Source organism: Lactuca saligna, chromosome 7 (genome assembly GCF_052625555.1).
Source record: "Lactuca saligna cultivar CGN05327 chromosome 7, ASM5262555v1, whole genome shotgun sequence".
Classification (NCBI taxonomy): Eukaryota; Viridiplantae; Streptophyta; class Magnoliopsida; order Asterales; family Asteraceae; genus Lactuca; species Lactuca saligna.
This window is the reverse complement of record NC_136423.1, coordinates 50,339,799-50,364,779: the sequence shown is the minus strand read 5'-3', so window position 1 is coordinate 50,364,779 and position 24,981 is coordinate 50,339,799. Positions and strand designations below refer to the sequence as shown.

Below are 24,981 nucleotides of genomic sequence, written 5' to 3'. Positions count from 1 at the left end.
AAAAACCTTAGGGACTGAATCGACCAACCCTATAAACTTTGTAGGGTATTTTTGTCATTTTCTCATAATATTATTTTGATAAAAATAAACCCAATATAAAAAAAAAATTGATATAAAACAGGACCCAACAATCTTGGAGTTCACGGGAACTATAGGGACCACTTTCCTTGCACTTCTTATTCTCTAAGATTTTCAAGAATTATTTCTATTTCCGAAAAAATAAATTAAAAATAAAATTCTTTAATTGCCTTTTTTTTTAACTTTTATGCAATGTTAGCCGTTACGTCATTAATCTTAAACGTTTATTACATAAAATTAAAATCAATTTAAAAAGTAAACAGTAAATATTACCTTCCCAACAGAGCTTCACATCCAAAACGAATATTAGAAGCTCAAGAACGCAAGCTTTTTTCTCTGCTCCACAAATTTTCGATGTTCTTCAAAGATCACATTTTATCTCATCCCAGATAAGTTTTTCTAGCTCCATTCATTTCCTTTGATGTTTCTCAAATTTCCCATTAACTCATTTAGATTAATATCGATTTTCAAGAGAGATTTTGACTGGTAGTTGCGTACGAATCATCACCGCTCCCATTAGATTTTTATTTTTTTTTCCCTTTTCTTTTCATATTTCAATCTCACAAGCAACAATAGTGCAGTTTTTGATAGAAAAAAGCAAGTTGGGATTTTTAGTTTTGGTTTACGACTTTACGTACAAGTTTGGTCTAAGCTATTAGAATCTTAACTTTCACACAGTGAGGGTGTTCTGCGTGAAATAATCTTGTGGGTTTGAAGATATATAATTCAAGGAAAGGGGATCGTTTTGGTTTGTTGTGAGTTTATGTGTGAAAATTTCTTGTGGGTTTGGAGATACGTAATTTCTATCTTGAAAAAGCCAAAGGATTTCAAGAAACAAGCTTTTTCAGTTCTTGAAGTTTCTTACACACAGTGAAGGTGTTTCTGTGTGAGATTTCATTGTGAATTTGGAGATACAATAATCCAAGGTAGATGGGTCTTTTGGGTTTGTTACTAGTCGATTAATTGATGTTTAGGATTTGAATTAAGATCTATAACATTACTTTGTCTTGATTCTTGAAAAACCCTACGATTTTCAAGAAACTTCATCTTTTTGGTTGTTTATGTCTTGAGCTAGTTTTGTCATTAGTTCAACAATGGGTAAAAAGTCAGGAAAAAATAAATACGATAATGACACCATCATTTTCATTTCCATGGCACAAGAACACAAAGAAGAGGGAAACAAATTATTTCAAAAGAAAGATTACGAAGGTGCCATATCAATTTACCAAAAAGCCCTCAAATTGCTTCCCAAAAACCACATAACAGTCTCTTATCTCCAAACCAACATTGCATCATGTTACATGCAAATGGGTATTACCGAATTCCCGAAGGCTATTCATGAGTGTAATTTAGCCCTTGAAGTTACACCGAAATATAGTAAAGCACTTTTGAAACGAGCTAGGTGTTATGAGGCTTTAGATAGACTCGATTTGGCTTTAAAAGATGTTAATCTTGTATTAAATATGGAACCAAAGAACATCATGGCAATTGAGATTGCCCATAGAGTGAAATCACTTATAGAGCCAAAAAATCTCATTGTCAATGAAGAAGAAAAAAGTGAAAAACTTGAGCATATGGATGAAAAAGTGGACAAGATTGAAGTGAAAGAAACTAAAGATAAGTTGGTTGTTGTGGATGAAAAAGATTCAAAAAATCTCATGGTGAGTGAAGAAAAAAGTGAAAAACTTGAGCATATGGATGAAAAAGAAGTGAGTGAAGAAAAAAGTGAAAAACTTGAGCATATGGATGAAAAAGAAGTGAGTGAAGAAAAAAGTGAAAAGCTTGAGCAAATGGATGAAAAAGAAGACAAGATTGAGGAGAAAGAAACCGAAGATAAGTTGGTTGTGGATGAAAAAATAAGGAAATTTAGCAAAGAAAATAACAAGCCAAAAAGGAGTATAAAATTGGTCTATGGGGACGATATAAGATGGGCAAAAATTCCAATTAATTGCGATGTTTTGGAATTAAGAGAAATTATATTCGAACGATTTCCACTTTCACGAGCTGTTTTAATAAAATATCAAGATCAAGAGGGCGATATGGTCACAATTACCACAAACGAAGAATTAAGATGGGCGGAATCACTTTCGGATCAAACTTCGGTCAAACTTCACATCATAGAAGTCAACCCGGAGCAAGATCCATTTTTCGACCATTTTAGAAGGCAAGAAAAGAAGAAAAAGCTTTTAAATTCAAAATCTTGTATCGATGATTGGATTCTAGAATTTTCAGAGGTTTTCAAGAACTATGTCGGGTTTAATTCGGATTCTTATTTGGATCTTCATGAAATTGGTATGAAGTTGTACATGGAAGCTATGGAGGATGCGTTAACAAGTGAAGAATCTCAAGAACTTTTTAATAAAGCAGCCGATAAGTTTCAAGAAATGGCAGCTTTGGCTTTGTTTAATTGTGGAAATGTGTATATGTCAAAAGCGAGAAAAAGGGTTTTTGAAGAATCAAAAAAAGATTTATACGAATGGGCACAAAATGAGTATTCAAAAGCTGGTGAGATGTATGAAAAGGCAATCAAAGTGAAGCCTGATTTTTATGAAGGTTTTTTGGCTTTAGGACATGAGGAATTTGAGAAGGCGAAAATACGTTGGTATTATGAGATTGAGAAAAATGATGATATTCAAAAGTGGGATTCGAATGAGGTTACTGAACTTTATAATAAAGCGGAAGGAAATATGGAAAAGGGAATGGGAATGTGGGAGGAAGGTGATAAAAAAGAAGGTGGAAATATGAGGTCTTTGATAAATGTTTTGTGGGGTACTATGCTTTATGAAAGATCAAGTATGGAGTATAAATTAGGGCTTGATTTTTGGCATGAATGTTTGGAGATTGCTGTTGAAAAATTTGAAGTTGCGGGTGTTTCTCATACGGATATCGCTGTTATGATAAAGAATCATTGTTCTAATGTTGATGCACCACAAGGTATTTTGGTTCCTTATTTTTTTTGAAAATTTTACGTTAATTCGAAGTAAAAAAAAAAGTACAAAAATCCTATCCATATTTGTCGGAATCAATTAGTTGACAATATGGTGGAACTTGGTTGAATATTAAAAGGGCAAAATGGTGATTTAGTCATATTTAGACACTCCAACAAAGAAACAGTCTTTGTGTATAACACCTCGTTTTCCACAATAATTGTTGTACGGATCAATGTTGTTTGTTGGATGCACAAAGATTGTTTATTTTTTTGGACCGTATGGATTTTTTAGATATGGGAAATGACCATTTTACCCTTTTATTTGACTTAACGCATAAAGAATGATTTAATAGATAAAATCAGAGAAACGAGACTTCCCATATTAAGTCCTAACTTTTTACAAAATTGAAATCACTCTCATATCTTTTCCTTCCATTTTTCCAAGTGTGTTGTCATTTTTCCATTTGTTTTTTAAACATCATTTATCCAAACAACACCTAATGGAAAAAAAAAACATGAATTTTATGTCTCTTATAGACCACCATTTTGGACGTTTTTCAAAATATGGAACCAATCAAGTCATATGGACCCCTTTTTGTTTGAATTTTGCTTATATTCTTCTAACTTTAAGAAATCTTGGAAGCAAGTTTTGATCTTAAATTCTTATGTTGTTTAGGTTTAGGTTTTGATATTGATGAGATAGTACAAGCATGGCATGAAATGTATGAAGTGAAAAGATGGCAAAGTGGTGTTCCTTCTTTTAGATTAGAACCATTGCTTCGAAGACGAGTTTCTAAGTTGTTTTACGCCTCTGAACATGCACAATGAGTGCCATTTCAAGATCCGGTTATTACACGCAAAAGGAAAACGGGTGCTTCTTGTTCCACGTCCAACTACTTGGTAATTCTTCTATCTAAAATTACTTTCTTGCCCATTTTAATTGTGATAGAGAATTGGACATACTTATTTGGATCCACAAGATTCCCATGGTTTGTTGTTGTTGAAGGGTATTTAGGACATTTGCTTGTAGTCAACCATTTTTTTCATTGTTACTACCTATGTCTCACGAAAATTTTCAACAATTTTCATTAGGAGTTGTCTTGTATTGATCATAAAATCTCATTTTTGGCAAAACCCCCTTTCTCATCAAAGGGTATTTTCGACATTAACTAATGGTCCAATGATAAATGCCTTATAACATGTCTTTGTACATAATTTTCGTGTGTCAAAAATCCAACATCCTCTTATTCATGTGCACATGTTCTGTTCTTGATTCTTGATTTTCTTGTGAAATGACAATTCTACTCTTAATGATCTTTTTTAACAACTTAATAAATATTTAAAAATACATTCAAAATGAACGTATAACACTTTTTTTTTTTTCACTATGAATCATAATTTATTTAAATCAAAGAATATTTTGACTTAATTTATGAATTTAATTCAAGTTCAACTATTAAATGATTTTTTCTATTTCTGTTTGTCTACCAAACATGATACTGGAAGGTAATGGTTCATTCCATTCTCTTACTCATTCCATTCCACCCATTTTACCATTATCATCATGACAGGCCATTTTTAGGGGCATTTAGACATTTAACAACAGAATCTTACGACCTCCGCATTTTTAAGTTCCTAGTAACATGTCTTTGTTTTTATAATGTTTGCTTGATAGAGTCCTTTAGCATCTTATGCACGCACATTACCATTTTTCTGTGTACTTATTTCTTCATGTGCTTGTGACAATGACAATTATACCCTTACTTCCATGTTATCTTGTGCCCATATTACAGTTTTTCACATGGTGTCCTGATTTCTTGGTTTTGTTGTAAAATGACGATTAAACCCTTAACATTCTTAACCTTTCTCCTGAGCTAGAAACTGATAGATCTCTTCTGCAGGGTACTATTGTGTTGCAGGTGAGTTGTAATTATCACGATAAAAGATAGTAGATAACACGGAGGGTAGTTACGTAAACTGGTGAAAAATACTTTCATTTTTTCGTGTATTTGTTTTGAAGGTCATATAGAGTTATTTTTGTTGTTTTGGCTTGCAAGTTTTATTCATTTGGTGTGTACTCTTAATTATGTAACCAATGTTGATTTGGTAGAAAGCGATTTTGGATTTTCTACACAATGCCTTAACTTGTACTTTCTTTGTTACTATTTCCTATTATCATTAAAGAAATATGATCTTTGTTACATATTGTTATTATATCAGTAAAAAAATATATAAGTATATTGCTATATGTTTAAAGAATTGTATGTATGTTGCTATTATGTGTAAATAAAATATAAGCACATTGCTATATAATGAGTTCCAAATTGCTATATTGATTAAAAAAAAAAAAAAAGTAAAGTAAATTGCTATTTCATGCTAATAATTAGTTAACCTTAAACAAAAATATATTCCTTTTTCTTGCTTAGGAAAAGTCATATCCACTAAAAACTTCTATTGTTGCTTGATTAAAAAATCGATGTATACAAAATATTTCAATGTATAACTTCCACTCAACTCTAGAAAAAATGATTTACCATTTTACCCCTGATCTGTGTACCATATAAACAAGCATGTGGTACAACATATCTTAATTGAAGACCATTATAGAGGAAAAAGAGCATATATAATCATAACGCCACCCTAGATCGCGAACCTCGACCTAACCCTAACCCTAACCCTAAAGGCACCGACTCCGTTTTCGGCTTACCATGGCTACAACCGGGAGAATGAACATGGTGGCCGTTTCCGTTCGTTTGATGAGAATAACCACCACCACCACTACCGGCGGCAGCAGCCGCCGCCGCGGCGGAAGCAATAGGGCCTCCGTTTTGTAAGTTTAGGGCTAGACTCGAAGCAGTCATCGGCATCATGTTGATGCCGTCGAATTGATCGGCGGCGGCGGAGGAGGAGGGTTCTTCTGCGACCTCGATGTCTTCGTTGTAACCGTTTATTAAGAAATCGGAGCAGTTTTTCTTGCAGCCGTGATCGTATGGGTTTCTGAATCGACCTCCGTTTCCTCTTAAGTAGTTGTATCGCATCATGTTTGCCATTTCGTTTGTTGTGATATTTCGACCCACCTTTCACCAATTAAAAAAATAAATTGATTCTATAATAATATAATATAATTTAATAAATGGAAAAAAAGGAAAAAAGAAATACCTGAGAAATTTGCATACAAGTTAAAGCTGCGACACCAATCAAGAGTGAAAAATCTGAAAGTAGAAATAATAGAACACCAAGATGTTGATTACCAACATGTTGCAACCACCCCCCAAAAGAAGATGGAGCCAATGGATCCTTCACAATTCCTACATCAAAATCAATACTATTATTAATAAATGTAAAAAAAAATAGTAATCTACTTTTTTTTTTTATTATTATTAATAAACAAATAAATGAAGAGAGAAACCATACTTGTAAGTGCAACTGTGCCGGTTATCAACATGGCAAAAACTTCGAGAACAAGAAAAACCAAAAAATCCCATTTGTTTTTCTGAAATTAAAAAAAAAATGGTGAATGGAAGGAGACAAATGATAAAATTTTATAATTTTTTATAATAAAAAAAAATTACAAACCTTTCCGACGCAATTGGATACCCAAGGGCAGTGATGGTCAAATTGTTCCACACATCGCTCACATGTTGAACAATGCTTTGCTCGAAGAGGTCGAACAATCTAATTTATCAAAATTCATAAATAAAATAAAATTAAAAAAAAAAAAAAAAAAAAAAAAAAAAAAGGAGAAACATTTGGGATGTAGTATCATGTATGATATTACCTTACAAGTCGCACAGAGTTGATTCCAATTGCCAGCTAGCAAAGCCGGGTCCCGCACCTCAAGCTTAAGTAAAGGCTCCTACTCAATACAAACAAAAAAAATATGAATTTATAAATTGATGAAAAGTAAAATTCATTTCTATTTTATGCAATTCATTGAGAGAAAAAAAAAATTATGTTTATAACACAAGCTTACATCATCTCTTGTATCTTTGGATTCATTCCTGTTGGCTTTAATGTAACCTGGATCTTTGCTACAAAAACCACAAAGGACACCAACATCATTAACATGTCATTTTTTATAAAATATTGAAGTTGATATTGTAAAATTGAAGAGTAAAAATAAAAATAAAATAAGTTTACCAGCTACAGCGATAGAAAAGAATTAATCCTGCACTTGCTAATATGACACCAATCCATGCAAAAAATGCAGAACCAGCTGTTAATTTTGGTAAATTTGAAGCTGCACATGAGAAGAATTAGGAAATACAATTATTAGATGATAAATATGTATTAATTTATTTGAGAGGTTTGAAAAATATAAATACCCATGATGACTGAATTGATATAGGTCAAAAGTAGCACAAATATTACACACAGAAGTGCTGGTGCTAGCCCTAGTTTTGTTAGTTTTCCAAATGTACCCTCGTAACGTTTTTCAAGCAACTTCCTAGCATTACCCTGGAGAATATATATAATATATAATAAGGTGATTGATAAAATAAAAATAAAAATAAATAAATAAATAAATAAGAAGGAAAACGACATATTACGTAAAAGAGCACTAAGAAGGGTCATTAATTTAGATGACTTAAAACAGTGGAAAACATAATAAATATTTTGAGCTACACAATTACTTTTCTAAATGTTTTTAGCAAATAAAAACCTATTATTTTGCAAAATTATCAATATTTATTGAGAATATGAAGAAACCACTGGAGTTGCTTTATAAATGGTGCCTACGTTCATTTTCTATTTATTTCGCTAAATAATAGTTATTTTTCCAAAAAAAAAAAAGGGGGGGGGGGGGGGGGGGTAATCTCATAAAAAAACTTATATTTTGTGTTTTTTCCGGCAAAAAATCCGAGGTATTTTTCAGGCAAAAAATAAAGTTGAGGTTTAATCCGAAAAACACACAAAATATAAGGTCTTTTATGAAACTAACCCCAAAAAAATCACAAAAAGCATTCATATTTTGCGAAAAATACCTATTATTCAGCGAAATAATTAGAAAATGACTATGTTGTGATAGTTTCCCAAAAAAGTGGTTATTTCATGTTCTGAGTTCTAACACCTCTCATTTTGGTGATTTTAATGATAAAATAAACCCTCTTATCTTCTTTGTCCAATTACTAAATCTTTAATCCTAGACAATATGTTCTTCCTAATTCAGCCTATTAAAAGTGTCCAAAAAATGGAAGTATTACTAGTAAAGAAAGAGGAGAAGAATTTCAGCAAGACATACATATATATTTATTTATTTATTTACAGGTATTGATATTATTATTATTAAGGAGTACCTACAAGGAAAAATGCAACTTGTATATGATTTTTATCAGAAGCAAGTTGTGCAGGTGTAAGTCCAGTATTATCAGTCACCATTAAATCATCTTTCTTTCCTGCTTGCACTAATACTGTGCATGCTTCTAAGTGTCCCCTGATTGCAGCCCAATGTAGAGGTGTACAACCTAAAATTGCAGAATGTAACTGTAAGCAACTATCTCACATACAAAAATGATGGATCAAAAGTCTTTAAAATACAATACCTTCTTTGTCTGGACGCCCTCTATATGCATCCAGAAAGAGAAGAAGACGTATACTATCTGCAAAACCTTTATATGCAGCCCTACAAAACAAACTCTTGAATTAAGGGACAATATAGAGTTGGAGTTTATAGTAGAATGAAGAGATTCAACTACCAATGTAAAGGGCTTCTTCCTTCTTTATCAGGAATATCTGGATCTGCATTCCATTTTGTGACCATGTGATACAGATAAGCTGTTTGACCATACTGTGCAGCAACATGAGTGGCCTGTAACAAATTCAAAATAGATAAGGAGATAGAATCTTTGTTGACAATGCCCTAAATTGAATCCATACAAACCTGATATCCAAATACATCAGCTGCATTAACACGAGCACCTTCTTCAAGCAAAAGATCTGCAATCTGAATGGCTCCCCTAACAGCACTCCAATGCAATGCTGTTTGACCACTGACATCCACTGCATTCACATCTGCACCATGCTGAAAGTTTCGTTCAAATGAAGTTAATACCACATAAACAGAAAGATGGAAAAGAATACTATAATATGTGAATAGAATGAAGGAGAAGCAGTTGAATGACAACTCTTTGGCATCAATAAAGAGAGTGATCAATGGATTGATCACTATTTACAACAATTTGTATTTTGTAATTGATATCGTGTATGTGACTGATAATATTAGCTTAAGCTTCTTTTACTGATATCCTTTTTGGATCACTCTGTCCAGTAAAGGTAAAGTGGAGGATTGCTGAGATAAAACTGATCACGAGTGTATATACTACATAACTTGTAGTATTGTATACATCTTCATAAGCGAAGATAGAAACAGAGGAAAAGAGGGAAAACCTCGACGATGTATTGAGCAGCGGCGACACGATTGTTAAGGGCGGCCCACTGCAAAGCGCGATATCCCTGATCATCAGGCTTGTTAATGGAGCAACCTTCTGTCTCGACCAAATTTCGAAGCTTCTCCAAATCACCATACGCTGCAGCAGTGTAAATGTCATTCTTCAAGCTTTCCTCTGGCACTCCCACTCCTCCCTCGGCCGCTCCGTTGCCATTTCCGGCAGCAGTAGGATCTGTATTTTCTTCGACCTCGATCTCTGATGACATGCCGATTTAGAGGTAAAAAATTAATACGTCAAATGAAATGTAATAGATCAAAGGGGATTCTTGAACAATAAATTAGAGTATTCATGCGAATTAGGGTTTTTCCGGAGAGAGAGAGAGAGATAGGCGTCGGTGTTGACTCGGTAATGATGCGACGGCTTTCTGATGTCCGGTAAACAGAAGATTACAACAGAAACAACCGAATCAAAACACATCACTCCTTGTAATATTTCCAAGAATTCCGAAATAAATATATTTCCTAATGTACGAAAAGAATATTAAGTTAGACTATAAAATTAGAGTGCTACATGTATTTTTGTAATTTTTGGTGGGTTAATGCCCAAAAATGATTTTCTTTTCATTATTTTTTTACTAAAGGATTTGATTTTGGATTTAATCCCATTAGTAGTGTTATAACATCAATAGCAACGTCATCAACCAGGGATACGCAGCTCCGTGTAATTTTTGGTCGAAACTGAATCGAAAACTAAAATTTTCATTATTTAAAGTTTAGAAACTACACGGTTCAGTTTTTAAACCGAAGTTAGAATCTTTGGTTTTCTTTTACAAAAATGGTCCATTGACAGTCAACTGTTCTTATCAACATAAATGATCCCCGAACAAAATTTAGTATCTTTATCTTATTTTAAATAAACGGACATCACCGAACATCTTTGTCACCCCAAGCCTAGGACTGTAAATTTATGTAAATGTATCGATTTGGCTAATGTTACATAGTATGCCTCAGATTAAGTAGGTAACATGTCTACATAGACATAACATACCATGTATGCAATTCTAATCTAGCCTGATCCATATGGCGTTTACATGACATCTACATGGATTTAAAAAAATATTTTTTAATTTAGTTTATCTTTGTGTTCTTCTATTATAGCATTGTATTTTGAAAATTTTACCTAATTATAGCAGAGAAAATTACTTTGAATATGGATTTAATCTTTTATGATTAGATAAAAATTTATAAGTACAATGTTGTAATAGAAGAACACAAAGATGAATTAAATTAAAAAATAATTTTTTAAATTCATGTGGACGACTAATCAGCATCATATGGATGAAGCCAGGGGAGACTCAATCAATTTGGAGACTCTAAGCAAATAAAAAAATCATGTCCTTCAAGTAAGCAATCAGTTTTGAACTTGAGACTTTTAGTTTTATAAATCAATGCTTTTACCACCAAACCAAGCTTCGAATTGTCTTTGTAACCCAAGATGAAGCTGGATTCAAATTGCATATATGGTATATCCGAATTTTTTAAATCCACGTGGACATAATGCTATAATAAACAAATAAATAAAAGTAGAATGTGTATACCTTTCTAGACTTGTTATCTTTGTTTTCAAATTCAATACTTGTTAGCTTTGTTTTCGGATTCAACTTATGCATATCATTTTTACTTCTCAAGATTCTATGATATTGATTAACATTCGCATACTTTAGAATAATAATAATCAATACTAAAATAAGATTTCATTTGATAAAAACTTTAAAACCACTTCTTTGTAGTTATATATTAATAACATGAATTCTAATATTCACTTCGTGAGCTCTATGCGTCATTGTGTTCATCATGGCCACTTGCCCTGGAAGACGTCCATTATCTGTTTACCTCGTGAGTCACTAATGCTCACCTCGTGAACTGGGCTCACCTCGTGAACTACATATGTTCACCTCGTGAGTTATGATAGTTTTAGGGCTTCACTCCCCGAACTTCAGAAATTCATAACTTTCGCATACAAACTCCGTTTTCGATGTTCTTTATATCCACGCGTAGGTGAGATTATGCTCTACAACTCGCGTTTAGACTTCGGTGGCAATATATTATAAATATATTATTTTTAGTAGGCCGGGACAGAAGAACTCCGTTATAAATTCATAACTTCTTCATCCGACGTCCGTTTTCATCTGTCTTTTTACCGTTGCACTACCATTGACGAGATCTTTAATTCTCGTTTAGATTGTTTCGGCTAAAAACCGCTCGATCTCAAAGTCGAACTTCGGGTTGCATACTGCTAAGCTGAAACTTAGAAATATCATAAAACTTCTTCATACGAAGTCAGATTTGGGCGTTCTTTTTACGCACGCTCTCGGTTTAACGTATACTACGACTTTCATTTAGATCATTAAGGCACCAGTTCTGTTGCGAAACTTCGACATGCCATAACTTTTTCGTTATAACTCGGATTTCGGCGTTCTTTATATGTACAGAATCCTTGTAACATATACTACAACTTAGTTAAGATTAATCCTTTTAGATAATCTTCTATCAAAAAGTCATTTTTGATGCTTATCGTCTCTAAATTGACTAGCCCTGATCTATGGGCGTTATAGTAAGTCTCCTCACCGTAATTATGGGTCAAAGGCACCAATGTCGGCCCACTAAATTATGTTGTAGGATGATAATTATCGTTGTGAAACTTGTTGATATGTCCATATGTGCTTGTTGTCTTTGTGACTCTTGCTAGTATGACTGTATGCTTATATATAGAGGTGAAATAGACTCATAACAGTCGAAAGATACCGAATGAGTTGGAAGAGACTCAGAGAGTCGGTAGGGACTCATGGAGTCGGAAGGGACTCAAAGAGTTGGAAGGGACTCACGGATGAAATAGACTCGTTACAGCTTAGGGCTGATATGTATGTATGATGTTTACACATGATATGTATGTATGGTATGTTGTATTTTGGGGAACTATTACCGTGTCAAACCCAACAAATAAAGGGGTACAAATGACTCCAAAAACAGTACTACTTTGCACTAAAAAGGTAATACAAGGTAAGTAGGTTCAATCCTCAGAGACACGGAACAAATGATTATACCTTTTTGTGTAAGATATAAAAAATGGTCACAAAATTGGGGGAATTTATAAGCAATGATTTAAACAATATAATAAAGCAATAAGTAAATGATTGATTAAATGAAGTAGATTCAAGGTTTGTAAGGACTCCAACTCCATGCAAAACAAATTAGCAATGTGATTCCAAGGATGAAATCATATTTGTTCAATTCTATCTAAATTGGTACTTGGAAATGCTAACAAGGTCTAGCACCTCCCATTCACCACATTGATTAACCAAAATAAGCTCTTTGATTAATCCTAACCTTACCAATCTTATCTAAACAAGCTCTTAGAATTAGGTTGAAATATTGCATTAAACTTTATATGAATGTTCCCAACAACACTCAATACTCCTCATAAGCTCGGGAGCATAAGAATGTGTGAATAAAATTTACACTAAATTCATTCAATAGAAATCAGTTTAGTGTTTGTTACCTAGTCCAATTTACAAAAGAATTACGGATTTTGCAATTAGATAATTTGAATGATCTAACCCTAATTCAAATGGCCAATAAGAATCACAATTAGAATCAAATATTTGATTAAAACAAAATCAAATTCACTAGATAGAAAATTGAAAGCAAACATCAAGTCATATGATTGAAATCACAACTAGAAGTCAAGACATAAAGTTGGAGAATTTAGGGTTCTAGTCACTCATGACTAGAACAAGATCACAAATCTAGAAAATGAAATTAAATTTCTTACAAAATGAAATCAAATGTTCCCAAGTGTTAATTAACTCCAAAATCCTCCAGAAAATCGCTTTCTCTGCTCCTAAAATCGACTCCCCTTAAAAAAAAAAAAAGCGGTTCCCCCCTTTAAGAATGGTGAAAACTGCTTTAAAACCCGTATTTACGTTTACACGGCCCGTATAAATTAACATTGTCGTTTACGCGCCCGCATAAACGCAAAAATACAATGTGCAGAAATCTACGTTTACACGGGCGTGTAAACGCTAGGCTTCCATTTACACGGCCGTGTAAATCTCGGTAAAGCCAAAATCTCCATTTCTTTGATATATTGCTCCTCGGTGCTCCGCAAGTCCTGAAATTTTGTCCGCAACTCTTATTTACCTCCTCCAACAATATCCTACCTCCAAAAGTCCCTGGAATATCACAAAAATGTGTGAATGAAATTGCCTTATGAAAAATCCCGAAAAACATGCAAAATGAGTTTAAACCTAAATGCAATGCACTTTTATGGAGTAAACTACAAAATGGATGCATGAAATGCATCTAACAGGAACACACTAAGCTTTGTGCTTACGGTTTGTGTTTAAATGTTTTTTCAGGTACTTTTGGTTCAAAAGGAAGGATCCAGCTTGATCGCATCACACCCACCATTAATTAGCTTTGATGATTTTGGAATTGTACTCTGTTAATTGTTTTCACACTGATATGTTTTCGATGGTTTGAAAAGAACTTATGATGGTTTTGGTTGACTTAAAAACAAAAAAGTTTTACTTAGTATTTTTGGGTTGTTACATGTCCAATAGCCAATTATATTCAAGCCTAAGAAATGTGTAGCTCATATTTTACAGTCAGACGTTCAGATTCTCTCTCTTTATGGTTGAAGAATGAAACAATTTTGTAATTGATGTTTTCTTTAGTTTTTTTTATCATGTATGCTCTTATTTGCTAGTTATGTGTATGTTTTTTTGGTCATTTTCCCCGAAAATCAGAAAACTTATATGAAACAAAAAACGAAACCGAACCTGAGATGAGAAGAAACCGTAGATGGCCGAAATGTTATATGTGATTTCACCTTGTTTCTCTAAATTACTTTTTTTTTTTATATCTGCTACTAAAACTAAAGACATGCCACGAGACCGTAGTTCGTATGATGAAACTGAAGTCATGTCTCCCCTAAAACCGTGAAATTGAAACCGGATAGATGTAACTGCAGATAAAGAAGCTTCATCTGCGGTTTTAATGACTATTTTAAAAAAAAACCCTAAATTTTAACTATTTTTGTAAAGTAAGTAATAAAATGGATGTATTTGTAATTCTTTGTTATTTTTATATGACAAAATTCATTTAAAAAAAATTATACATGGTTATTGCCTCAAATCACAACCCATAACTCTCGATAACACTTCATCTGCAACTTTGAGTCATTTTTTGTTTTGTTTTTTTTTTTTTTTTTTTGCTAAATCTTGAAAATAGTTAGAAAATTAATCTAAATTTTTTTCTTCTTACTAAAATTATTAACAGTTAACCCCGATTTATATGAATGAATTATAAAGTTTTTAGTCAAAGTCAAAATTACCATTATGAGAAAATCAACTCCTTTGCTTGTAGACAAAACCCTAGCCCCTTTCCTGATTCAAACAAACAAAAACATCTTTTGCTCCGACACCCCCCGAAGTTTCCACATCCGAACCCTAACCCAACACTCCCAGTCTACTTTCCTAGTCTAGTTTTTTACTTCCTTTTTCTTTTTCTTTTTAACCAACAGTCGTTTCCGTTTCAGTAGTTTCAGCTCCATTTTCAATTTCAATTTCTCAGAAAATCTTTTCACAAATTCATTGAATTTTTAAGTGGGTTTCACGAGATAGTTTCTCTGGGTTTTCACAATGGAAGTCGCACAATCTTTCACCTCTGATTTGGGTTTTTTGCAGAGAAAGACGACGCCTTTTCTTGCTGAAGCTTTGATTTCTGAAACCTTTGTGTCTGTTCATAGATCCCTTGCGTTCCTTCTCATGATGGTATATCTATTCACGAACCCTTTCTCCTTTTTGTTTCTGTTTCAGTTGCTTTTAGTTTTATGTTCACTGTAAAACAATTGAATTTAATTTGCTGTTACTTCTATTTGTTTCTGTTAGATAATTGGGGTTTTGCTTCTCGAGTTTAAGGTGTCGCTTTCTATATTTTGATTTTGACTTACAATCACATTCTTTTATGTGTCTTTTTGTTGTTTAATGTCCTGTGGAAACTTTAAACATGTTCTTGTTTTGTTTGTTTATGTCTATGACATAATCATCGCTTGTATATACGTTAGATTTTGCTGTATTTGGATGCCCACCAGGTGTTTGATGTTTTGATTATTTTCTGAACATTATTGTTTGACTCTTGTTAAATTTGTGATTTTTTTGTCTTTCATTGAACATTTTCTTGTTTGGTTAATAATAGTTAACAAATTTATATTGATTTTGAGAATATTACATGAAAGGGTAAATTCAAAATATCACTTTTTAGTACATATTAATCTTTGCATATGTTGTAGCTCTAAGATTTAATATGTTTACACTTTTCAGACAGGACCTCTTCTCAATGATGTAGTTACATCAAGGTAACATTTTTTTTTCATGCTTTTTGGAGTTTTGTTTGGAAATTGGGTCTTTTTATATAAAACAGTTTGTTGTCAATTTGTGGTAATAAATAAAATAAAATCTTGAAACTTGCAGGTTTCTTTTCTCTGAGCTTCACAAGAGGGACAAGACTGAACCTGAAGCTAAAGAAGGGAGTGATGATGATGATGATGATGATGAAAAAGATGATGATGCAGAGGAGGCAGATGATGATGCTGGAGATGAAGATTTCTCAGGAGAAGAAGGGGGAGAGGATGATGATGATGATGATGAAGAAGACCCCAGTGAAGATCCTAAGGCAAATGGTAATCAAGATGATGATGATGATGACGATGATGATGATGATGATGATGATGAAGAGGGAAATGATGATGATGAGGAGGAGGAGGAGGAGGAAGAAGAGGAGGAAGATGATGATGATGAAGAAGAACAACCACCTGCTAAGAAGAGAAAGTAAAGTATTTGGTAGAAAGGTTAAGTTTTTATTAGGTATGTCTTGTGGGATTTCAGAGTGTAGGATTATTAATTTAACTATCTGAATCTTTTTTTTTTTTCTTAGAGTGATTGTGATCTCATGTTTTATTGTCATGAACTGATTGGTTTGCATATATTTAATATTCCCTTGATGAATAATCTTGGGATTTGTGTGTTTTAGAGAAGATGATTATTTATATGGTGATGATGTTTTCTTTGTTGGGATAATGTCATTGAGTAGGGTTCATAGTTGGTTCATAACATCTCTTTTGTAGATTTTAGGGTTCTTAGAGTCACATTTAAATTCTTCATCTTGATTTATTTTGTTTGTTTGTTTTCTTCATCTTAATTTGTGTTTATCTTGTTTGTCTTGGATAATACCCAAATCTATCAGATTAGCTATGGTGAAGAAAAAGCTATTGAAGACGATCATGCCTTAATCAAGTATATAGTGACATATCTCTTACTATGGACCTACATACACTGTAATTATTTGTGTGGACCACTTAATTGATTACGCTGAAATAGTACTAAAAATAAGACATGTACAACAAAATTTGATTTATTACACGTGAGAGATAAAAAATTATGTCATTTTCTTCTGAAAAAGATTAATGTTGGAAGGGACAATCAAACATAAAGGCTTCAACATATACCCCTTCACATGGAAGTTTTGGGAAGAAATCTAAATGGACTTGATTATGGAGTTGCCAACATCGAATGAGCTACATGTTATTCTTAGTCATAGATCCCTTGAGCAAATATGGACATTATATTGGGTTAAAACACCCCTTCATAGTCTTATCAATAGTAGAAGTCTTCGTGTTAGAGGTGGTCGAATTACATGGGATTCCATTGTCTCTTATTTCATATTAGGCTAAAAAATTCCGTAGTCACTTTTGGAAAGAGATGTTTAAACTACACGTGATGCAACTTAAGTACAACACGAGATACCACCCTCAAATATATGGTCAATCGGAGGTGGTATACAAAGGATTAGAGAAGTAATTACTGTCAAGGGCGGATTCAGGGGTATCCAGGGTGGCACCGGCAACCCATGACTTTTCTAGCCGCAGTGGAAAAAATTTCGAACTTTTTCAAAAATTTTATTTTTTCTACTATTGTGCAACCCCTGACTTTAGCAACGGTTAAAATGGTTGTTGTAGGCGGAATATTGGTACACTATGACATACCATTCCGGCCTAAAGAGCTCATTATTTCAAATTTTATATGGGTGTGGACAATCCCTACTATTAAGATACAAACCAAATTCAACAAAATTGGAAGTTATGAACCAACATTTGTTGGATTGTGGTGAGATTCTAGACAATGCAAAGATGCACCTTCTTAAGGCACAATGTAAGATGAAGCAATTTGCACATTTACATTGAAAAGGAGGTAACTATTAATGTTTGAGAATTCATATTTCAAAAAATCCAAGGATAAAGACCATATCGCATGAAGCCTTTGATTTGTAGTAGTAGTAGTAGTCCAAAACTAACCGCAAAACGTATGGTCCTTATGCTACACTTCAAAAGTGGGAGTTGTAGCTTAGCCGTTGGATTAGATATATGTTTTACCACATTAAAACCTTCATTCAACTCTCCTAACCATTTTATTTTCTATCTACTTCAAACTTCATCTTTAAAAATGGTTCATGTTTGGACTACGGATGAAGAAACCATATTGGATCGTTCATTGATTGATGTAACTGAATAGCCAATTAGCATCAACGTCGACACGCCTATTTTGTGGAGGAGAGTCTGCGAAAGATACAACCATGATGCATGTCGACGTCGAAGTAAATATCAACTCTTCTCCAAATGGAGACATACAAACACAACAGCAGTGCAGTTTCAAAGTATGTTTCTTAGGATAAGGCGTGACGCAATAAATGATGAAAATGAAAAAAAAAATTATTCGTCAATGCTTTTGAGGTTTTCCGTGAAACAAGTTTGTTGAGTTTTAACAAGTTGCGGTGTGGCAAAAATGACATCAATATGTCAAATAAACTTGTTTTGTGTTTTATTTTAAGTTGATGTTTGTTTTAATGTTTCATGTGTTTTTTTAATTTCAAGTGTCGTGTGTGTTTTTTGATTTTAAGTTGTCTTTTAATTTCAAGTGTATTTGTTCTTGGTACTTTAATAAAAAGATTTAATTTTATATATTAGTTTTTATATAAAATATATTTTTTTCTGTTTTTTTTTTTTTAAAAGTGTGTTTCATGACAAAAGTAGCAAACCTCATCTTCTAAATATCAAACTTTTGAAGAGTTGTGACAAATCTTAAGTGGCGACTACGTGGACGCAAAAATGATGTGATAAAAATAACACCGCTCCCTCTAGCTTATGCCTAGTACTTTTGCAAATAAGAGAAGCAAATCTAAACAATAATTCATTGCAATTTTCGATATAACGTAATGGAGTACAACTTGTAAATCGAAGTCATAGTCCAATGCATATCAAATATGATGCAACCTCATAAAAAAGTCTATTATTTAAATTAAGTATATCATAAATATAAAATTGTGAGCTTAATAAAGTTAGATAAGTGCCATAAAGTTGATGTATTTTCAGCAAAGAGCTTTTGAGAGTCTTTAGTTTTATGAAAGAAAAAAAAAACTTGAATTAAAGAAACAAGCTAACATTTGGTAGCATAAGCTTTTAGCTTTTATTGTAAACAAAAAACTCATAATCAAAAACAAAAAGCTACTTCAAATAGCTTTTGAGAGTTTTTAGCATTTTGATTTCAAGTAATTTTACCTATTTCAAAAGTTTACAACTACTTTCATCAAACATTTTACACAAATAAAAGCTACAACCAAAAGCTTTCAGCTTCATGCTACCTAAACATAAAAATGATGTTTGACTACTGAAAGTTGTGTTTGACTTGCAAAAGGTTTTGTAAGAAATTGTAATCTCAAGTGATTAAATTCTCTCAAGTATTCGGTTTGCAACAAATGAAATGGAATTCATGACCAAAAAAACTTGAGACACAAAAATGAAATCCTATGAATTGAATTTCATGCATTGAAGATGGAAGGTTGAAATTCATCAGCCAGGATTTTGTAAATTACTAAATTCCACCCAGATTCAATTATGTATACTCATTTACTACCAAACTTGTGATTTCAATGTAACTATATTTCAACTCTTGCAAAATCCCATGACCTCTGTAATGCTAAATGCATCAATTTACATCCATTTCAAGAATTACTTAAATCCCCAATGTAATTTAAACAGCAAGCCATTTCTGATAGAACCTGATGAAAAAACAGATTTTGAAATTTCGAATAACAGCAGTAATCATAGAATGATGATCCAAAACAAAAGAAAAACGTTAATCAGCATCGAAAGCATATAATCCCAACATTATATAACAAATAATATCTGGTATTTTATACCAATACAAAATCAAGAATAAAGCAACTCAATTCTGTTTCCAATGCAATCAACCAAAAATATCTAAATTAAGAGAAACGAACACTTTATTACTTCAGGAAACAATTTAAAACCAGAAATACATATCCATGAACTCATTCAAGAACAAAGTAAACATGTAAACTGAAGAATTTAACTTACTATGGCAATTTCCCAGATCGAAAAATGGCAAATTTTGAAGCGACTGAATAGGAATAAGAAACCCCATTCTCCTTCAAGAATTCCTCGATCAGTTCTTTAGCTTTCTCAGGCTCAGTGCTCTCACACTCAATCTCATACAGTGTACCAAAATCGAAACTTGTTTCATCCACTTCAATCATCAACCCTTTCCACTCATACACATTTCTTAAATTCTTAAATCCACCCAAACACACAAACCCTAGCCCTTCAACATCGTTGATTTCACCAAAAAATTCATCTTTGACCCTTTTCATGATTCTTGAGGATTCGACCAGAGATCCTAAACGGTTTGGGTCAGTTAAACATTCTTGGCCAATTGTTGGATCGAGTTCTTCTTCGTCTTCTTCGACTCTGCTCACTCCGTTTACTAGTACGGCTTTTGCTTTGAGACAGATGATGCATTTAGTGGTGGGTTGGTCGTTGTAGAAGCGGATGCGGAGGACTGCGCGCTTGGATGAGAGTTGGCCGGCGACGCCGTCAAAGAAATTGTTGTGCTGGTTGTGGGTTCTGATGTGGAAAGGGGAGAGGAGAGAAATTAGGGTTTTGTACGTTTCGGAATCGGGTATGCGGAGCTTCACTTCAACTTCCATTCTGGATTAGGGTTTTGGATCGGTAAAGGGATTCACAGAAACTGCAAGAACAAAAATGTAAAAACTATCGACTACGTGTTTAGGGGGTTTGAGTCGATTATTAAGAGGAGAGGCCTATGCGCTGAGATTTGGAAGTGGTGGCCGAGGAGGAGGAGTTGTTGAAGTGGTGGAGGAGAGAGGTAGCGCCGGTGGGATTGAAGGTGGTGGTGGTGGCGGCGGAGGCACGCTTGCGAGATTCTTCGAGTTCTTCTTTGTCTTCGATTTTGACTTCGAGCATACTTGGTTTCCTCCTCAGCATCTTCCGGATTTGCGCGATGGAAATGGTTGCTATGGTGGTGAAGAAGCACCGTTCATGGGAGTATTGGGTACCCGACCCGACTACCCCAAGTTTAAAGTATTTATACAAAATTACATTTTCGGTCCATATGGTTTAATGGCTTTCCTAAATCAAGTTTACCTTTTAAACTTTAACGTTGATAGTTCTTAAGTAATGGTTTTGTCACACATTTAGTTAGGTCCGGTTTCAGACGCTGGGCAATCGGACGATCGCCTAGGGCCCACGACTCCAGGTGCTCAAAATTTATGGCTTAAAGTTGGTTGAAACTCAAATTATTACCTAAATGATTTTTAAGACCTAAAACTGGTTGAAACTCAAATTAGATTAAAAGATAAACAACTTAATTTGCTTGTTAGTGCTAATTGAACACGTTTATATTGAAAAGTAAATAATATATATTTTTTAATCTTCATTATATTCGTCTTTGAGGGGTCTATTTTTTTTTGCCTCGGGCCCTATATATGTTTGGACCGGCCCCTGCATTTGGTCTCTCCGTTAAACTCCCTTAGACCATCTTCAACTCATCTCATTTTTTCTTCCTAAAAATGGAGTAAAAAACAAGACAAATAGTATTTCATCTCCAACCTACTCCATTTTTACCACATTTTTACTCATAATAAGTATATTCCTAGTATATTCCATTATTCCAACTTACATAGATAGTTAAACACACCCATCTACTAATTTATTTTTAACAAATATATAATTTATATTTTTTTCATTACATTAATATTAAATACAAACGATTATATTTATAATAAAATTATAAATAAATATTATACATGCATTTATAAAAATATTACACATACACACTTTTAAATAAATAACAATATTGTCACTTGTTGGTTTTTATTAGATTATTATTGTAATATATAGGTTAACGATATGTTTAATAACATATGTTATCATGTTTGTAATATATATTTTAATTGTAAGTTTTTATAAAATATGTAATCGTTTTTTAAAATTTCAATATGTATTTGAAATTTTATATGAATTTGATGAACAAAAAAGTGAAAAACAAACTTTATATTTATAATTAATTAATATAATTTAATATATAACAAAATATTATAAGTATTAAATATTATTTTTAAATTATAATTAGTAGATAAAAATGAACTAGAAATGTATAAATATATAACAGAGGGACTAAAACTGATAACACACAGTTTACCCCCATTTTAGGAGAAATGAATAATATAACCTCATATTTGGTGTAGTACTATTCATATGCCCCAAAATGGGGAACAAATGGGGAAGGGTTGGAGAAGAATGAGAGAAGAAATTAGAGAAAAAATGGAGAATGAGAGTGGGTTGGAGATGCTCTTGAAAAAACGAGACAATCACACATGTGTTTCCGACACGAGGCACAAATTTCCAAGATTATAACGGCTCACAGTCCTTTATATCATTCTACACTCATTTGTTTTACATTGTGATATACCCCTTAGGATTAGTATTGCATTAATATCAATATAACATTTTTGCCATGAGTTTGCATGTAGTCTTTTTGCCAGTTGGATTTTATGTTAGTAACTTCCTTTCCATGTCAGTCTTCTTATTAAAAACCTATTTATACCCGACTGATTTACTTTCATATTATTCATTAATCAAGTCTAATAATTAATTATCATACGTAGATTACATCTCATTTTCCATGACCTTTTTCAACCTAGTAGACTATAGATATGACATGGCTTCCTGATAGTTGATATGCTCATCATGATCTACTCAAGACTTATCACTACGAGATATGAGTAAAAGTGTATCTTTCTAGTGCATGACATACTATATTATATCTATGGACAAACTATATGACATGTTCCTCAATAACTCTTTGTTTAAGCTCAACATGTTCTATAATCTCTTGTTAATTATTAGTGTCAAGACGCTCTTTGTTGGTTAATGAATGTAAGCCTCACAACCTCAAACTCTTAAATATGCTAGTGATGGTTTATTACCACTTCTATTTATGTGGATTCTAATTTGATTGACTTTCATGAAGAACGTAAGTCTCATAACCACAAAATCTTAAATATGCTAGTGATTGTTTATTACCACTCCATATTTTACAGGGTGTTTTATAGACCTTCTTTATTAATATAAGGTTTATGACTCTTATTGTAGTTTTTCTAAATCATATTATCAAAAACTGATTGGAAACACAATGCGATATTATTGACATAACCATATTTAGCAATGTTCAGTTTCTCATATCGATTACATCGTTGTGTACTGTGGTGACCCAAGTGGAGTTAATTGCAAAAAAAAAAAAAAAAAAAAAAAAATCCCACAATTCCTTAGATGATTACTAAAATCCTTAATAAGATACTCACCACCCCTTTAGAAAAGAAACTTAATCTTTTTATCTAGTTGATTTTCTATTTCGTTTTAGAATGTCATGAATACCTAAAAGGTTTCTATAACACCTTTATCTAGGGGCTAGATTTTGTTACACTTTTTTGTAAAAATAAAATTTCTTGGAAAACATAAAGAAAATAAAATTAATTAAAACAAATCATAATAAATAAAAAAATGATTAAAATTTATACAAAAGCCGTTATGGGAATTTTAGTTATTTATATCATATAAGATGAGTAATTAGGTAATTAGCAAATAGGAAGTTACTATTTGCGGGTTAAATTGTAACATCCTAAATTTAGGACTAGATCACTAAAATAATAAGGTAAATGAGTAAATGATTATTTATTTAATTAAATCATTATGGGATGATCATATCGTTTGTTGATATGAATTTTATAAAGTTAGAAGTAAAAAGAATAACATTTTAAAAGTTAAAGGGCCAAAAGTATAAAGTTTGCAAAGTGAGTTGACCAAAGGGTTGATTGAATTAATGGAATGGACTACCAAAGTTATAAAATGGATGACAAAGGACTTATTATGTCAAAACTTAAGTTACAATCCTAAATATTAAGGTTTTGTGGGTTTTAATCAAAAGATGTAAACTACAGGGACCAAATGGTAAATTGTTGGGAAATAAGGATGCATCTACTTCCCTCAGGTGGAAAAGAACATGAATGAGGCATACCACCTCCTCCATGTTGGTGATTTTAATGTCACCATATCATTTTATGTAACTGAAACTAACATGTGAGCTAAGGACTTCATAATTTGTACTTTAATATATGTACGGGTTTGTGCAAAGTGCACACATATATAAGATCAAATTAGAAGCTGGTTCGACGACAAGTCGGGGGTTCGGGGCAGCACCCCTGGGTCTGGGGTTTCAAAAGGGGCGGCTCCCCTTTGGTGGGGTCTAGGGGCAACGCCCCTAGCGGGGTCCAAGGGGAAAAGCCCCAAAACCTCTCCGAATTTTACATATGGGAACATAGTGGGAAATTCAAATTCCTGAGGGTGATTATGGTAAAATTAACAAAACTCGTTAGTTTTGGAAACCCTAAATCCTCATTAAAATCCGGATTACAAACCCTAATTTTTCTTACACTCTAAAACCTCTCCACTACAAACCCTACTTTTTCTTACACTCTAATGGTGATTTTTGTTCTCAAAAGCTTCCAGGTTTGATTCAAGTGAAGATTTGAACACCGAAGCAAAGAAAGGGAGGAACAAAGGATTACAAGGTAAAATTTATTCCCCTTTTAGCCTAGAAATCGATCTCATGATGTGGGGAAAACCCCAATGGTGATTTTGTTTTGATTATTTGATTAGGGTTCTAACCTCCCTTGAGTGGTTTCCATGGTTCTAATCTTAATCCAATCATCCCATTGATTGATTTAATGATTTTGGTAAAAATCTCCATGAACCATAGAAAAACCAACTTGGGGCTATTGCAATTGATGATTAAATGGGATTGGATTCTATGATCTTGATGATATTTGATAGCATCAAATCCAGTTGTATTGTTTACGTTCATCCATAATGGTAGAATCAAGTATAACCTTGGAGTTGTATTATTTTGAGGGAAATTGTGATGAAAACAATGGAATCCTTTGTATGTAATATGATACTCATAAACATGTGTTGATACTAATAATATGATTTGAATGCAAAAACATGAAGACTTGAATGACCTTTTGTTAAATTTATGGAATATTTGGCCATAAGAGCATTTTGGAAAATCTATATTCAATTACATGTTGATTA

At 32.9% G+C, this 24,981-nt stretch overlaps 4 protein-coding genes across 4 annotated transcripts; 2 read left to right on the top strand and 2 right to left on the bottom strand.

Moving 5' to 3' along the window:
* Positions 1-400: 400 nt before the first annotated feature.
* Positions 401-5,143, top strand: LOC145004673 (protein PHOX4-like). Its single transcript, XM_078963641.1, has 3 exons — positions 401-3,012; positions 3,684-3,907; positions 4,909-5,143. Exons 1-2 carry the CDS (start codon positions 1,173-1,175, stop codon positions 3,833-3,835), a joined length of 1,992 nt encoding a protein of 663 aa, XP_078819767.1. The 5' UTR covers positions 401-1,172; the 3' UTR covers positions 3,836-3,907; positions 4,909-5,143.
* A 301-nt stretch (positions 5,144-5,444) lies between these two features.
* LOC145005644 (protein S-acyltransferase 24-like) lies at positions 5,445-9,893 on the bottom strand. Its single transcript, XM_078964759.1, has 13 exons — positions 9,395-9,893; positions 8,889-9,029; positions 8,704-8,816; positions 8,551-8,630; positions 8,309-8,472; positions 7,333-7,465; positions 7,148-7,247; positions 6,981-7,038; positions 6,786-6,863; positions 6,584-6,682; positions 6,422-6,500; positions 6,167-6,315; positions 5,445-6,084 (listed from the first exon to the last, which is right to left on the bottom strand). Exons 1-13 carry the CDS (start codon positions 9,659-9,661, stop codon positions 5,635-5,637), a joined length of 1,911 nt encoding a protein of 636 aa, XP_078820885.1. The 5' UTR covers positions 9,662-9,893; the 3' UTR covers positions 5,445-5,634.
* A 5,007-nt stretch (positions 9,894-14,900) lies between these two features.
* Positions 14,901-16,491, top strand: LOC145007576 (uncharacterized). Its single transcript, XM_078966493.1, has 3 exons — positions 14,901-15,229; positions 15,779-15,813; positions 15,929-16,491. The coding sequence occupies exons 1-3, from the start codon at positions 15,098-15,100 to the stop codon at positions 16,287-16,289; spliced, it is 528 nt and encodes a 175-aa protein (XP_078822619.1). The 5' UTR covers positions 14,901-15,097; the 3' UTR covers positions 16,290-16,491.
* A 3,284-nt stretch (positions 16,492-19,775) lies between these two features.
* Positions 19,776-20,658, bottom strand: LOC145006030 (adenylate cyclase). The gene has a single exon (XM_078965122.1). It carries the CDS (start codon positions 20,514-20,516, stop codon positions 19,887-19,889), a length of 630 nt encoding a protein of 209 aa, XP_078821248.1. The 5' UTR covers positions 20,517-20,658; the 3' UTR covers positions 19,776-19,886.
* Positions 20,659-24,981: the final 4,323 nt, after the last annotated feature.

What these genes read in the sequence shown, in the direction of transcription:
- LOC145004673 (XM_078963641.1), top strand. Translation starts at nt 1,173, where the DNA reads ATGGGTAAAAAGTCAGGAAAAAATAAATACGATAATGACACCATCATT. An exon ending in TAATGTTGATGCACCACAAG is followed by an intron (nt 3,013 to 3,683) that starts GTATTTTGGTTC and finishes TATGTTGTTTAG; the next exon opens with GTTTAGGTTTTGATATTGAT.
- LOC145005644 (XM_078964759.1), bottom strand. Translation starts at nt 9,661, where the DNA reads ATGTCATCAGAGATCGAGGTCGAAGAAAATACAGATCCTACTGCTGCC. An exon ending in CTGCTCAATACATCGTCGAG is followed by an intron (nt 9,030 to 9,394) that starts GTTTTCCCTCTT and finishes CGAAACTTTCAG; the next exon opens with CATGGTGCAGATGTGAATGC. An exon ending in CCAAAGATACAAGAGATGAT is followed by an intron (nt 6,864 to 6,980) that starts GTAAGCTTGTGT and finishes TGTATTGAGTAG; the next exon opens with GAGCCTTTACTTAAGCTTGA.
- LOC145007576 (XM_078966493.1), top strand. Translation starts at nt 15,098, where the DNA reads ATGGAAGTCGCACAATCTTTCACCTCTGATTTGGGTTTTTTGCAGAGA. An exon ending in TTGCGTTCCTTCTCATGATG is followed by an intron (nt 15,230 to 15,778) that starts GTATATCTATTC and finishes TACACTTTTCAG; the next exon opens with ACAGGACCTCTTCTCAATGA. An exon ending in AATGATGTAGTTACATCAAG is followed by an intron (nt 15,814 to 15,928) that starts GTAACATTTTTT and finishes TGAAACTTGCAG; the next exon opens with GTTTCTTTTCTCTGAGCTTC.
- LOC145006030 (XM_078965122.1), bottom strand. Translation starts at nt 20,516, where the DNA reads ATGGAAGTTGAAGTGAAGCTCCGCATACCCGATTCCGAAACGTACAAA.